The sequence below is a fragment of the Solanum pennellii genome, chromosome 4 (assembly GCF_001406875.1).
Source record: "Solanum pennellii chromosome 4, SPENNV200".
NCBI lineage: Eukaryota > Viridiplantae > Streptophyta > Magnoliopsida > Solanales > Solanaceae > Solanum > Solanum pennellii.
Genome location: NC_028640.1, coordinates 51,225,799 through 51,242,752, shown reverse-complemented (window position 1 = coordinate 51,242,752; position 16,954 = coordinate 51,225,799). Strand labels below are relative to the sequence as shown.

The 16,954-nt window shown below is 36.3% G+C and overlaps 1 protein-coding gene across 1 annotated transcript; it reads left to right on the top strand.

The window, feature by feature from the left end:
- Window positions 1-295: 295 nt before the first annotated feature.
- On the top strand, window positions 296-16,726 carry LOC107018088. Its single transcript, XM_015218460.2, has 18 exons — window positions 296-637; window positions 1,873-2,060; window positions 2,771-2,875; window positions 2,955-3,026; window positions 3,259-3,406; window positions 3,696-3,778; window positions 10,796-10,851; window positions 12,178-12,314; window positions 12,510-12,600; window positions 12,941-13,006; window positions 13,107-13,329; window positions 13,441-13,542; window positions 13,834-13,919; window positions 14,008-14,130; window positions 14,585-14,654; window positions 14,755-14,846; window positions 16,126-16,230; window positions 16,315-16,726. Exons 1-18 carry the CDS (start codon window positions 330-332, stop codon window positions 16,426-16,428), a joined length of 2,169 nt encoding a protein of 722 aa, XP_015073946.1. The 5' UTR covers window positions 296-329; the 3' UTR covers window positions 16,429-16,726.
- The last annotated feature ends 228 nt before the right edge of the window (window positions 16,727-16,954 follow it).

The following is a 16,954-nucleotide window of genomic DNA, read 5'->3' as shown; positions in this document are numbered from 1 at the left end:
ATGAGAGAATATTTATTTTGATAGTCATTTTTTCACATTTCTAAAAAGGAAGAAGAAGAGAAGAGAGAAGAAGAAGAAAAATACCTATTTTTATTTATTTATTTTAAAAAAGAATAATTTAGATAAAATTATAAAAGTTGAAAAAATAAAGTACTTTTTTGTATTTTATAAAAAATTAAAAAATTTTAAAATATTAATTTAATCCCATATTTACTTAATTACATTTTAAAAATAATTTCATCAGCTTTTGATCAATCTATTAGCAAAAATCAAATCAAAACTTATTTGACACCTTTCATTTAATTTTCTCTAGATTCGGGCCAGAGTGAATGGGTTTTTCAGGCATACCCGCTCTCACTCGTCACTATGCTTTCTGCTACTTGGCATCAGTATCACCATTCTCATCTTCACTCATTCACATTACTCCTTCAACAAAGCTACTCACCAGAAAATTCTCTCTTCCCATTAGAATGTCTTCTACAAATCCCAATGTGAAGAAACACATAGCACCCTATGGTTCTTGGAAGTCGCCCATCACCGCTGATATCGTTTCTGGATCCACTAAACGCCTCGGTGGCTTTTCGGTTGATTCACTTGGTCGTCTTTTCTGGCTAGAATCTCGACCTACAGAGTCCGGGTACAGTGCATATGAAGCCCTCAAAACCCCTAATCCTATAGTGGGTTTTATCTAAAAGTTTGAATTGGTATTAATTCATATGAAAAAAAATCATGTTTACTAACTTCACAATTAAATGCCAAACCCCATCAATATTGTGACGTTTCTTTGTTTGTTTTATGTAATTTGCATTTTGATATCTTGTGTATTCATGAGTTTCCGATGAAAGCTGTCTTAGTGTTTAAACCTCAAAGCTCATAATGATTTTGATATTTTTTGAGGATCATGTTTGGTTTGATTTTCGGGTTCATATGCATTCCTAATTAGCGCATGAACACCACACTAGCACCACCAAGAGGTGTGGTGAGATAGAGCCATAGAGGAGATTTCTCCACCCTTTATTAGAGGTTTGGGTTCGAGCAATTCGAGCCTTGGGAATGGAGTAATCATGGGTGAGGAGTGGCACATGCTTCCCCTTTAATGGACCAATCATGAATACAGATTAATCAGACCAGTGTGTTCTGTATATCGATGGTTAAACCAAAAAGAAGTTAGTTTTTGCTCCTTAGGGTGTCACATAGTGGTCGATGAAGTGGTTGAGAATTCTGAGGTCTCAGGTTTAAAACTCGACGGAGACAAAAAAACACTAAGTTATTCTTCCCATCTGTCCTAGCCTTGGTGGACAACGTTACCCGGTACCTGGTGCTGGTGGGAGGTGACAGACTTCCCATGGAATTAGTTGAGGTGCACAAAAGCTGGCCTGAACACCACATTCATAAAAAAGAAGTTAGTTTGCCTATGAAACTCATGTTTATGGATTTGTGTTCAAACCAAAACTATTGTAAAACTTTCTCATGGATTTACTGTCATGTTTGAATATATTGTTAGCATTCTTGATTTGCATATGAAACTCATGTTTGCTGTCTTCGCTCTTAACTCCAAAAACCCATAGAGATTTTGATATTTTCTTGAGGAGGTTTTATGTTGAGTTTGAAAGCTTATTCACATGCCTTCATAAGTTGCATTTGAAACACATGTTTACTGTCGTGATGTGTAAACCCCAAAACCCATAAATATTGTGATATTCTCCTTCTGGATTTCATGTAAAGTTTGAATTTTTGATTGTTCCACTATCATAGTTTGCATGTAAACTCATGTTTACTGTCTTTGTGTTTATGCCCCAAAACCCATAAGTTTGTGATATATTTTTGTGAGTTCTGCGTGAAGTTTGAGCTTTTTTTTTTTTTTGGATTCAGACGAGCGGTTATTGTGAAGGAACCAGGGAAACCAGGGGAAGACCCTATAGATGTAACTCCTAAAGATTTTGCTGTGAGGACGTTGGCTCAGGAGTATGGTGGTGGTGATTTTTGTATACAAGGAGACATTTTGATCTTCTCTAATTACAATGATCAGAGACTATATAAACAGTCCATTTCGTCCTTAGGTCTTCATTTTCCTTTGTTTTCTATGTCATTGAATGCAGTTGAATATAATTGCATCCAGTTTTTACCATTTTGTAGTATATTTAATATAAGCTTCGATGGAGAGACAATTTTATTTATGTACATATTTGGGATTATTAGCAGCCGTTCGTTTACAAATGTGCCATATTTGATCTGTCCATTTTATGGTTATTGTTGAATTGAAATAAGTAATAACCAGAAAAAAAAGAAACTGTCTCGCAGGTAGCAAGTTGATTCATATTAATTTTGGATGATTGAAGCTCTTTCATTTTAGCATATAGTTCATCATATACTATTTGCATACCAATAGCATTAGTACTAGTCTCGTAGTTTCTTGTCCTTCGATCTATGTTGCAGCCTATTGTTTCTTTGCTTTGGTTATGGTATTATTTTGTTGTTGCTGTTCCTTTTACTGTATGCCATGTGCTGATTTCTCTATTATTTTCTAGGTCTGCTTTACTTCTGTAAATTTTTCGAAAAACTTTAAATTGCTTTGATATGTGTTACTTGAGACGAGAGTTCTTCATAAGCAGCCTCCCGACCTTGTAAGGTTGGGGTAAGGTCGCGTACATTCTACCCTCCCCAGATCCCACCCATGAGATTACACCCGGTATGTTGTTATTTCATCATATTTATTATCAATATTTTTGAGATGTTTCTTTCCAATTGATCCCTGTTGTTTTGGTACTAGATTCTGCTCCGTTGCCCCTCACTCCAGATTATGGCGGACGAAGTGTATGCTATGCTGATGGAGTGTTTGACTCTCGTTTTAACCGTTATGTGACAGTGAGAGAAGGTTTTAAATATTCATTATCTTTCAAAGTTTTAGCTTGATTCTCTGAGAAATTTTATCCTATTCCTTGCTCCTTCTGTAGATCAACGTGAAAGTGGTATAAATGCGATTACCACAATTGTGTCTATTGCTCTGAGCAGTAACAGCGATCAAGGTGAGAATCTTTCAGTATTGGTTAACCATGATTCAATGTGAATTTTCTTTGCTTTTACATCTGTTTCTCGGTGATGGGCTACAAAACTGTCAAAGAATGTTTGTATATTATGAAGGGCTATTCAATTGTTTACGTATTGCCCCTCCCCTCCTAGGCTATATTTGTTGGACTGTACAATGAGTGAATTTCTGATCTTAATTTTTTTTTTTGCTTGTTTGGCACATAAATGCAGAACCAAGGCTGTTAGTTGGGGGCAATGACTTTTATGCTTCTCCTCGGATTGACCCCAAAGGGGACCGTATCGCATGGATTGAATGGGGTCACCCAAATATGCCATGGGACAGATCGGAGCTTTGGGTTGGTTATATATCAGACAATGGGTACAGCCATATTAAATCTCTCTCTCTCTCTCTCTCTCTCTCCCTCTCTCTCTCCCTCTCTCCCTCATGTGCACACAGTCAAAAACACACAGATATACGCAGCTATATGACACACTGATGCTCCTACCAACAAGAGGAGGCACATCCACGGAGAGATCACATTTTATTTAGGCCTGCATAAGCTATCACCATTTTTCAAATAAATAATTAAATTTTGAGTCCTAGTATATGAGGAACATAACCATCTACTTGTTGATTTGCTCTTTGGCGTTCTTTGTCTTTCCCCTAGGGATGTGCAAAACCGCATATGTGTTGCTGGTGGTGATCCTACTCTTGTGGAATCTCCTACTGAACCCCTATGGTCTTCTCAAGGTACTCTTGAATAAATGCCAGCCTGTGCATCGTATAAACTTTTATTGTTCTTCTCTGTTTCTAGGATTAGTCTCGGTAGAGAAGTATTAAAAATTTTGTCCTGTGCTTTAGTGAATATTATTGGCTTTTGGTAGCATATATTGGAATTCTTTTTTTTTTGAGAAATGTAACAGTTAGTCTATATTTATCCACATGTATTCTTCCTTAAAAGTGTAGTTCCCCTCCAAAAGTGTTGTAATTACATAGGATCCTATACCTACCAAGTTACAAGTTACAACCAATCTATATTTGTGCTGATTACTTCTGACTAGGACTACTTGTTTACACAAAAAATAATACAGTGCTAAACAATTAAGCTAAAATCTTTGTATGTTGCTCTGCTTTCCTTCAAAACATCTCTGGTTCCTCTCTAGCCATACTGTCCACCATATATATGATGGGACAATCTTCCATCTCTCCTCCTTTCTTCCTGCATTTCCATCTTTAGTCCAGCACTTCAAAACCTCTTTAATCCTTCCTCGTTTCACCCATTTAATCTCTCTCATATTGGTGAACATTTGCCACAGCTGTCTCTCCTTGCTCTTCACACAAAAAGCACGTGAAACACAGTTGAAAGCCTCTTTTTTTCAGCTTCTCATGTGTCAAAACTGCCTCCTTAGCTAACAGACAAGTAAAACAGTTTACTTTATAAGGTATCTTGGTTTTCCATATCATCTTCCAAGGCCATTCTACTTTTTCAATGCCAACTGTGTTGAGATCTTCATATGCTGAATTTACTGTGAAACAACCCTTTGCTCCCCACATTCCATATCAGTGAGTCCTCTTCCTCGGTCAGGTTGCTAAATTGTGCTAGGGTAACCAAAAAATCTGTTATTCTGCACATCTCCCAATCATTCCTGAAGTGCAAATTCCACCCCTGATCATTCCATAATTCGGCTACAGTTGCTTGTTGCATTTGACATAGGTTGAGAGGTCAGGAAACCTTTGTCTTAAAGGGACCTGTCCACACCATTTGTTCATCCAGAAAGCCACCTTTCTGCCATTTCCCACCTTACAATATGATCTTTTTAGCACCAAGTCCCATAGATCATTGATAGATCTCCATACACTAGACCCGTAGGGAGAGGTCACCTTTGTTGACATCCACTTATCCCTCATTCCATATTTTGCAGCAATCACTTCCTTCCACAATGAGTTCTCAGCAGATGCGAACTTCCATAACCACTTCATCATAAGGCTTTGGTTCTGAAACTTCATGTTTCTGATGCCCACAGCCCCTATCTTCTTGCTTATATTCATTTCTTCCCATTTGACAATATGATACTTTCTCTTATCTTCATTTCCTTGCCAAAAGAAAGTTCTTCTGAGTACCTCTATTCTGTTGATTACACCAGCTGGTGCTGGGAAACAGACATCATGTAAGCCCCCCCCCCCNCCCCCCCCCCCCCCCCCCGGGGGGATAAGTATTGGCTTTTCCAGTTTGCTAATTTTCTCTCACACTTCTCTATCACTCCACTCCAAATGCTTATTGACTTACTTTTTGCACCTAATGGCATGCCCAAGTAGATGGTGGGTCATTCCCCTATTTGCTCCCCTAGTGTATTGGCTAGCTCGTCAATTTGTACCACTTCATTAATTGGATAGATGTAGCTTCCCCCCCAGTCTATATGAATGCCTGACACAGCTTCAAAAATAATGAGAATGATCCTCAAAATCAGAAAATGGTCCCTCACTGTTTCACAAAAAACTAGTGATTTCTAAGTTGTTACTTGCATAAATTTCAATTCAAAGATCTTTATATCTGAAAATGGAGTTCGGAGGGTCAGGCCTTTTGTTGTGGAAGATATTAAGTGTCAAATCTTGGAACTGAAGCATAACTTCTCATTGCAAAACAAATAGACAACCATTTGGGAGGTGCCTGTTTATGTACACTCTGCAATTTGGACTATGTAAGTTCTTCTTCAGCAAATACTGGACTGGCTGTTGATTTCTTGTACAATCTGGAAATGTTATTTAGCCTGTAACTATCTCTCGATTTGCCTTACCATTTCTCTATGGAATGTCGTAGAAAATATGGAGTGTACTCTTGATCCACTTACATTTAGAGCTAGTATTTTATGGTATTTTTAATCTGCCTACAAAACGCATATCAGCAGTTTGATAATTGAGCCACTATTCTTTTGGCTGTAGATGAGCACTTAGAATAAGCTTGTATTTTAGCTTGAGAGAGCAAAGTAAGCTAATGACTGCTCTGAGTTGGAACAGTTTCTTTTGTTTACGCTGTGAAGTATAGTTATAACAGGGCAACTGGAAACAGAGAAAAGAAAGACATTCTCAACCAATTGACAAACTTGGAGGTTATCCAAGAACAAAGTCTCACAAATGATGGGATAATGTAGGAAGTCAAACTCAGCTATGGAGTTTGAAGATGTAGCAAGAAACAAGGAGATAATCAAGGATACAATTGTTGAAACAAGGAGACAAAAATAAAATAATATTTCCGTAGGATATCTACTGCTCATAAAAGGGCAATTCCATAGATAGCCTGAAGTTGTGGGAGGGTGTTGAGGTTACAAATCTTGAGGGGATCAAAGAAGCTATTCAGAATTTGTACAAGAACATCAACATCAACAAAAGTGTGAAGTCTAGAATTAGTGCTACATGAAGTTACAGAGATCTCTGTCAAAGAATAAGAGGGTTTACACGGACAATTTGATGAGGCAGAAATCCTAGAAAGCAATAAATTGTCTGCAATGGAGAAGGATCCTGGGGTTGATGGATTTCCTATGTCTTTTTTCTAGCTCATGAAATAGGATATTTTGAAGAAGATTGTGGCAAAGTTACTAGCTGAAAAACTTAACAAGGTAGTTAACAATTTGGTTAACAAGCATAAGATGACATTTATAAGAGGGAGGCAGATAATGGAAGCAACTCTAACTGCTGATGATTGTTTGGACTCTAAAGGTGCAAAAGCAGGTGTCATGTGCAAGCTAGACATAGAAAAAGCTTATGATCATGTGAACTTGAAATTCTTGCTGAATATTCTTAGACAAATGGGCTGAGAAATGGTTGAAATGGATAGACTTTTGCATTTAAACTGATAGTTTCTCTTTTGTGGTGAATGGAGAAACTAGAAGCTGTGGCTCTTTTGCTTCTGAAAGGGGCCTTAGGCAAGTTGACCCCTTGTCTCCTTTCCTGTTTATACTAGCAATGGAGGGATTTGATAGCATGATGAGGATAACATTGCAGAATAGGTGGATTTAAGGTTTTGAGATAGAAGACAGTAGGGAGACAATGAAGGTTTGTCATTTACAGTATGCTGATGATATAGTGATATTTTGTGATCATGCATAAACTAATTCACCAGGCTGACTGAATAGTTTATGTTGGTCTAGTGTGTGTGAGCAATAATTCTTCCAACCAATCTCTAATAGCTCTCCTTATCAACTTGCTCTCCGGCTCCTGTGAAACTTGTGATTACTTTCAATGGGCAAATTTGCTGGTTTGCAACTTATCATACCAGTCTCTTAGCAATCTAGAATTTACTTCCTTTTGAGAGATAGAACCCTCTTTTTGAGATAGAAACTTCAATTCCCATTAAATGTAATTTTCCTGGATCATTGATTTCCAATTCTTGTGCCAACAACTTTTCAATCGGGTTATCTCCTCTTTCTCATCTCATATTATGTCATTAACATAAACTACGAGAAGAGTGAGTTTACTCTTTTGTTGTCACGAAGAGGGTATGGTCAACATTGGTTTGCTGGTACTTGGTAGCCAAAAAAGATCGTAGCTTTGAAAGATCAATCAAACCAGCTTTAGGGAATTGCATAAGACCGTATAAAGTTGCTTCAATCTGAACACCTTACCTTGACTTTGTTCAGTATCAAATCCAATAGGGATGTTTATAATTTTTTTGAGATAAAGGTAATTGTGTATTCACAATAGACTCATCATCAAACAGAGCATAGGTCACTTACAATCTCATCAGAGCATGTCAACACTACCCTATGGGAGATCATAAATTTCCTATGAAATCAACAAAAAGTTCTATATTCTCCATTATATTTTGCTTACACCAAAAATACAAAAGGCTAAGGCAATTCATTCTAATCTTCTGGGTTTTGTTTCTCTTATCCTCAAAGCATCTTGCATTTCTTTCTGTTCACAGAATCCACTAGATGCATGTTGGGATTAACTCCCACCAAACTTCACCAGAACCTCTTCTTCCTATCTCTTCCCAGCTGTATAGTACGTCCTTAGTAGTCCTTGGCATTACCCAATACACACCAAGTACACAGGGGAACTTTCTATAGGGATCTATATATACACCTCTTTTTTTAAGTCTCCATGCAGAAAGGCATTTTTTTTTCTAGTTGTTGCAAGTCCCAATCAAGCTTAGCTACACAGCACAAAAGAATTCTAACGGTGTTCACTTTAGCAACATGGACAAATGTCTCTTGATAATCCACTCCATAAGTCTGAGTCAATCCCTTAGCCGTCAATCTTGCTTTGAATCTTTCAATCAAACTATCAACTTTGTCTTTACTGTATGAACCTATTCATATCCAACCAACTCCTTGTCATGTGGTAAGGTGACATGTTCCAAGTCTCATATTTTGATAAGTCCTTAAGTTTTTCAGTTATAGCCTGCTTCCAATTAGGATTTCCAAAGCTTCCCTACAATTCTAGAAAATAGACATAAAAGAAATAGACAATGCCAAGGGATATATTGGAGGAAGGCAGAGAATTATAGGAGAAGATTAGATAAAGTATATTTGGTGCAAGATTTGACTCTTTTTCTATGAGAAATTGGCAAATCTAATTCATTAGGAAATGTAGATAACTCACAAGTAGAAGAGGATTTAACTTTGGCAAACTGCATGATTTCTTTTTCTTCTCTGATTCTCCTTGTGCACGTTATCAAATTAGGTCTATTCAAATGCCCAATAGTCTCCCCTTGAATTCTGTCTCCAATTTCACTTTCCCCTGACATTAATTTCAATAATGGAAATAAGGAGAATAATCTGTTCCTCTCTATTGCTCTCCCCCTAAAGAGGTGACAATGTAATACTAAAATAGGGCTCAAACTCTCGAAAGGTATCATGCTGACAAAGGATCTCCTGGAGGGAGGGTGACAGCATTTGTATCTTTTTTTATATATATGCAGGAGAATACCTAGTAAAGACAAACTTAAGGACTCTAGTATCAAGTTTCCTAGATCATGATGTGAACATAGTACACAAACACCTCTATAGGAACAATCTATCTATATTTTTTTTTGAGAAGGTAACATTGTGTATATTCATTGAAACCAGTGCTTGGGTTGCACTAAACCATATTTACAGCTTGTCAAAGAGTAAGAAAACTGAATCTGAATCCTAACAGGAACCTAGGATATCTATAATGGATTTAGTGTCCTCTAAATACATTTGCTTGCACCAGAAACAAAAAAGCCTGATACAGTTTAGTTTGATCTCACCCTTTCAAGTTTCTAGAGAAATTTGAAAAATTGAGGGTTTTAAGTGGCATTCTATTCATAAGATAACAACTAGAATGACACCCCCAATAGGATTTTTGTAGATTCATGGTAGACGTAAGAGATCTTGCCACTTCTAACAAATGCCTATTTATCCCTTTCAGCTACTATGTTTTGTGCACTAGTATAGGGACACCTAGGTTGATGGATTATCTCATTGAACTCCAGATAAGAACCAAATCCTTAATCAAGTATTATATGCCATAATCAGTTCGCGAGATTTTTATCTTAGCCACTAATTAAGAAAAAATCATCTTATGAAATGACTAAAAGGACGAGAAACCTCAAATTTGGCCTCGAACAAATATACACCTACTTCATCCTAGTGCAACAGTCAATTTAAGTAACAAACCATCAAGTACCAGGCAAAGAAATTGTTTGAGTAGGACTTTATACATCATGTATAATCGCAAAAGGAGTTGTACTTTTATCATCACTCAAAGGATAAGAGTTTCTAGTAATACCATGTAGTTTTCAGTATGTGTCCTTTGTATGTTTTGGTTTTCCACAATAATAATAGTGAAGGTGGTCATTATTGGAATTGGATGTCCTTGGTTGCTCATGAGGCAGTTAGCCCAGACTTCTTGGTTGGTGCCGAATACAGGATGATCCTTTGTTGACTCTCTTATAATGCTTCCCAGTACTAATCCAAGGAAGGAAACTTTCAAAAAAATCAAATAAGGATTCCCAGCATCTCAATGGTCTGGTATGCAGGAAAACTTAGATCCGATATTTTGGAAAATAGTGGGACCCGGATGGGTAGGCTTGGAATAGGCCAACAACCACCAGAGGAAAGACCTCCCTGAGTAAGTAGTTGGACAAGGGCCTACTCTCCGTTGCGTGTTATTGGCATGTTGTCATTGATAGTGTTGTCAATAGCGGGTGTAGTGTTTCTTAGCAGAGATTCTTGCTGGGTTTTGGTCGTAGGTGCAAGGGGAAGCTTGTGGTGGCATTGATTTTTGGACACCACTGTCAGAAAGCAACTCTGACATGCACAACCTTTGAAAACAAAGTGGAGCAGTAAAAGAGAGAAAAACTCAAACCTCTTCGAACCCTAGTGTTGTGAGGGAGAAAACTCACCTAAAAAAGACAATGGCTCTAATACCATGTAGATTTTGAAAATAAGAAAGTTTTGTTGTATTCCAATATATTTGTACAACATATGAGCTTGAGTATTTGTAAATTAGTCCTATCTCTAATTTAGGGATGATAATTAATCAAATAAAATAATATCTATAATTAAGCTAGGGGATAAAATCTCTTGAATCAAGCTTATTGAATTATCAACAAAAAAGGGATATACTTTGACTGGTAATATTGAGTTCATATATGCCTTAGTATGCAACTGTAAGATTCTATATCCTGTGTTGTAATTTGATCATGATAGATCTTGTTTCATGATTAGCTCTACACTTGCAATATGCCAAGACTGATTTCTCTTGTTCCTTGCATTTATTTGCTATTCTTTTGGGGTGCAGGGGAGCTGTACTTTGTAACTGACAGGAAAAGTGGGTTTTGGAATATTTACAAATGGGTAAGTCCTCATTTGTGTGATGTCATAGTGTCATACTGATTAAATCTCTGCCATCTGTATAATCTTTTATCGTGCCTTATGTCTAAACTTGAACTTCTTATGTCTATCTTCTGTCTAGCATTCTGGCTTAACTTGAACTTCTCTTCTAGGGTATGATTGCATCTAGTTGCTTAGAAGTTTTTTTAATAACCGTCTCATCTTCTTTGAGTTCTAGCCTAAACTTTTGTTCTTTTGCTCTTTACGAATTTGACCCTTGTGTTTTTTACTTTCTTAAGACTTAAAGTTGTGGATACTTGGTAGATGTTGCATTGTCATTAAATTCTATTGCCTTACAAACATGGTGAACCTTCAGTCTGGCCCTTTATTAACCACATTCTTGTTATAGAAGATGTGAAGTTGCATTAATAAGAAATCAAGTGGTTAAAACTCTGATATTTTGTCGATCAAGGCTTAAAAATTTCAATTAGCTAGATACTGCAATTATAAGAATATGAAAAAAATTATTGCTATGGTGGCCTCCAACTCTAACTTAGTCTTATTATTTAGTGTTTAACAGACACTAACCTTAGTAAATGTTTGACCATTTATTTCAAATATTTTTCACTTTATCTGGAATTTTCAAGTTGAAATTGAAGATTGAGGTTGTGTTTGGTTGTATTTTTTGCGAAGAAGGGGAAGAGAACATTTTTTTTTGTATTTATAGAGATGGAGTTGGAATATAGGTTTGGAGCACTTCTCCTAATTTAGAATCCAGCTCCAAGTTGGATTTGGAAATTTTATAACTTAACACTGATTTTGAAATAAAGTGAAAAAGTATTCCGGAATAAATGTGAATAATTCTCATGGCCAAACGGCTCATCTCCACATAAGCATTGCACTTTCAGTCCTCTGCTGAAACATTATTTGGATGGAAAATGCAAAACATTTAACTTTTACATGAACTTTTGCATAATTAAAGTGAGAATTCACCTTACCCTTCCCAAGCTAACCATAATCCAACTTTGTGGATACCATATGCCAAAAAGCTAATCTGAAGTTCTGCCATGGCCCCTTCCCCTGAGCCAGTAATGAGGTACGGAGGGAAAGTGAAAAAGAAAAACAAGCTTTTGTGCTTGTTCAATTTCTGCACAAGCAGACTTCCATTTTTCGTGTTATTTATGGTGCTGGATATTGGGCATGGAATATGCATCAAAGATTCAGCATCTATGTGGAAAAATAATGGAATATCTACCAGTAACACATCCTTGTTATTGTTGCTGGCACTGAACTCATACATTAAGTGAGACAGTGTAAACTTGATTGGCCTGTTTTATTTATTGTTGACAGGTAGAGTCTTCTAACGAGGTGTTACCAGTTTACTCTCTCGATGCTGAGTTTACAAGACCCTTATGGATATTTGGGATGAAGTCTTATGACTTTCTTAAGAACCACGACCAAGATACTTTAATTGCCTGCAGTTACAGGTCAAGCTGATAAGTAGTTTGCTATTTAATAATTTTGTGTATATCATGATATTTGAAATCATAGTGCTTTTATTCTGATTATTTTGGTAACAAAGTTCTTGATCACTTTCCTCTTCCCCTCGCTTAGGGGAAGGGAATCATTCTGGGAGGAAAATTGATGTAGTTCAACTAATCTAAATTGAAAAATATGTGCAGGGAGAATGGGAAGTCATATCTTGGAGTTTTGGATGTCAACCTAGGCAAAATATCAGTGCTTGATATTCCTTTCACAGATATAAACAACATAGTGAGGTCTTGGTAGCACAAGCTGTGTACTTAAGAGCCTGTGTGGATTGGCTGGAAAAAAAAGCTTTCAAACAGTAACTTTTTAAAGTCAAACTTAAATGACTTTTAAGTCAAAAAAGAAAAAGTAGGTTAACTCCTACTTTTGTTTTTTTAACTTTTTATAAGTAATTTTTAAACTTATTTTTAGTTATTTTTAACTTTGTCAAACACTCTCAAAAGCTAAAAATGACTTAAAAAGTAGATTTGACCAACTTTTAAGCCAATCCAAACAGGATCTTTAGTGTCCTTTATGAGCTTTTATCATTGTGCTTGTCTTGATAACTACCTTATCACCTAAACAGACTTCTGGGGTTCATAGCTTGTATGTTGAAGGAGCATCTGCTGTTCATCCATCGTCAATAGCTAAGGTTCTGTAGACAAACTTCCCAGTTGCTTGAAATTTTGAAAACAGTACTTGTAAATTAATTGTAGATCATTTTTTTAGCATTTTTTCTGTTATTTCTGCAGGTTACTTTGGATGATCAGAGGACAGAAGTAATTGATTTCAAGATTATGTGGTCATCGTCATCTGTTAGTGAGATGTATAACTCCTATTACAGTCGGCCAGAGTTGATAAAGTTCCCAACAGATGTGCCGGGTCAATATGCATATGCATACTTTTATCCACCAACAAACACCGATTTTCAAGCTAGTCATGGAAAAACACCTCCATTGCTCTTGCGAAGTCATGGTTATTCTTTCCCTGATTAGAGCTGCTTCTTCCTGACTGATTTTCTTAGTTAAAACGCTGGACTAATTGGTTTCTGTATGAGATGTTAATGTGTAGTTTATGATGATGCAGGAGGTCCTACAGCTGAAGCACGGGGATGTTTAAATCTTACCATTCAATATTGGACCAGTCGTGGTTGGGCCTATGTGGATGTGAATTATGGTGGAAGCACTGGTACACACATGGCCTTTTACTCCTTCCGTTGTTGGCTTGTATCTTTCTATATTGTTTCTTGATTAAGGGACTTTGAGAGTTGAAGTTCTTTGAGGGAAACCTCATTTCCTGCTTTTATTGACTGATTGTCAGAACCTTTGATATGTATAAAAAGGAAATATACGACATTACTTTATATTGGTAGAAAAAGCAGAGGCGACCAAGGAATCAAGATGGCGTATGACACAGTGGTAGATTAGTTAGCTAGCTGTTAAGTTTGTTAACATCATTTTGTTTTTGGCTCATATGAAGGTTATGGCAGAGAATATAGAGAAAGGCTATTGGGAAATTGGGGAATCGTGGATGTTAATGACTGCTGCAATTGTGCCAAATTTTTGGTAACATCAAAAAATTGAGTTTACTTATATATTCCTTTAATGCTGCTTATAATTTTGCTGGTAATGGTAAATTAGTCTGTTCATCCAGGTTGACAGCGGAAGGGTTGACGGTGAAAGACTTTGTATTACAGGGAGTTCAGCTGGTGGTTATACAACATTAGCGGCACTTGCATTTAAAGATGTTTTCAAGGCTGGAGCTTCCTTGTATGGTGTGAGTGAATCATGAAATTTGTTTGTGATAAGTAATATCGCATTTCCATATCCTACCTGATATCGTGTCTGCAACCAGAAACAGATCATAAAAATATGGAAAATACATCCAAGGGTGTGACCTAGTGGTCAATGAAGTGGGTTGAGCACCATGAGGTCTCAGGTTCTAATTTTGAAAAAAAAACTAGGTGATTTCCCCTAGAATTAGTCGAGGTACGCACAAGCTAGACCAGACACCAGGGTCATCAAAAAAATAATATATGATAGAAAATTTTGTAGTTAAGGCTGGTGCCTATATATGAGCATTCTGTTATCTTAGATGATCATCTTTTATGTAGAACATCATCAGTTTGGTTCATAAGTCTACTCAAAGCTCCTTACTCAAAGCTCCTTATGTATCATTTATCAACCAATTTTAGTTTCAATGCTTTATGCCATCATCTTTCATTGAACAGATTGGTGATCTGCAATTGCTGAGAGCAGAAACTCACAAGTTTGAATCTCACTATACTGACAATCTAGTTGGTAATTATCTAATCAATTAATGTTAACGATCTATTTGTTTTAAGTCTTTCTGCGGATTGATGTTTATCAGTATGTGTTGAGGCCTTCTGTATAATTGCAGGGGACGAAAAGGCATATTTTGAGAGGTCGCCTATCAATTTTGTAGACCACTTTTCCTGCCCCATTATTTTATTTCAGGGATTGGAGGACAAGGCAAGCACAGCATGTCCCTTTTAATTTCATAATCTCCGAGTATTTTACATATGGTTATATAACTATTACTTGTTTTCACAAAAGTCACTTAACTATCTATCTTTTCTAACACCAAAAGTCATTAAACTTAAAAGATACTAACTAAAAAGTCACATAGGCGGAAAATGCTTAACTTTCCGATGCAAACTCCTTTTTACTTTTTTTTTTAAAATACAAATTGAAATTCAGTTAAAGCTTTTACCTGACTCGACCCAAAATCCAAAAATCAAACCCATATGAAGAAAGTAAAATATCAAAAGAATGGTCCTTATCCTTATTTTCGCATTTGTCCATAAATCTTTTAAAGGCTTCATTACTTTTTCTTGTTGCATTCCAAGTTTAGTCTTTCCAAGTCTTGGCTTTGTGTTTTTGTCTGAAACTTGGATACATATGTCTAATACAATCCCTATGATCATCGGAAAGTTTTGCATTTTCCGGCTTAGTGACTTTTTAGGTAGTATCTAAAAGTATGATGATTTTTGTGTTGGAAAAAATAGTCAAGTAATTTTTGTAAAACACAAGTAATAATAATTATGTGACCATATGTGAAGTTTACCCCATAATCTCGTGCATGTGTCATTCTTTTATAGAAGAAATGTCTACATTGATCTTTTCCCTCAACTCTCTTCCCCCTAAAGATTTGACAACCTCCTATAGCAAGCTCACTCTTTCATATTTCCACTTTCTTTGTATATATTTTTGTATTGGCACAATACATAATCGTTTCCTTTAACTTAACCTCACCTGGCATTTATGCTCTCAAACTTTGGGTGTGCACAAGTAAACAGTTAAACTTGTATAAAGTTGATACGTAGATACACCCGTCTTACGTGGTACTTTGCGTGAGAATACTCGAGCTGATTTATAGTATGCCACGTAAGACACGTGTGTCTATTTGTTCTATTTTAATGTTTAAATACCTACTTCTGCACACCAAAGTTGGAGGGCATAGATGCCAGATGAGTTCAATTTAAAGGACACGTTTATTTGTTATGCCTTTTGTATTTTATGCAGTAGGTTGGTCTGCTAAACTTGTAAGAAATAGCAAGTTCTTAAACCTTCTATTCATGTATATCCCGTGACCAAGTACCATCTTTCTGGAAAATTGTTTTGATGCAAATACATTCAATTGATAAAATGCAGCTTCTACCAAAGTGCATGGTCTTTTGTCTTGCTCATCATAAGTGTTGGATATTTAGCTAGTTACTGCTAGAATTGAGCTTTCCATCCCTTTTTACAGGTAGTTTCACCTGATCAAGCACGGAAAATCTACCAAGCGCTGAAGGAAAAAGGATTGCCTGTTGCACTCGTTGAATATGAAGGAGAGCAGCATGGTTTCCGTAGGGTGTGTATTCCAGACTTGGTTAGATAACTTATAATCTGTCAGTCTTGGAGGAAATTAGCTGATTTTTTTTTTGGCCATATGCAGGCTGAAAACATTAAATTCACACTTGAACAACAGATGGTGTTCTTTGCGCGTTTGGTGGGACGTTTTGATGTGGCTGATGAAGTTACCCCAGTCAAAATTGATAATTTTGAGTGAGGTATACAACCACCGGATGCTCTTTGCCATAATAGGTTGTTCAATACCTGTTTGCCATAACTAGGAAAATTTTGATGATGGAGAGAGAAGAAACAAGATGACCTAATTTTTCGGGGTGGTGAATCGGCAATGATCAGAATTTAAATGTACTAAATCATGCTAAATAAGTTTAATAAGTATTAGAAGGAAATTAAAATTAAATTATGTATTTTACTTGTCTAAATCAATGTAAAATCAAAGAACAAATATTCAATATTATTGTCATTTTTAATGTTATATTGATTTCCTTTTTGCATTAGTATCCATTGATTTTGATATAATTTTTAGTATGATTACCAACATCTCTGGACTATAATCTTTATGGAACAATCCAAAATTCTAAGTTCCAAACTTGAAATAATATATTAAAGGGAAAATGCACAAGTACCCCCTCAACCTATGTCTGAAATCCCAGAGACACACTTATACTATACTAAGGTCCTATTACCCTCCTGAATTTATTTTATAAGTAATTTTCTACTCCTTA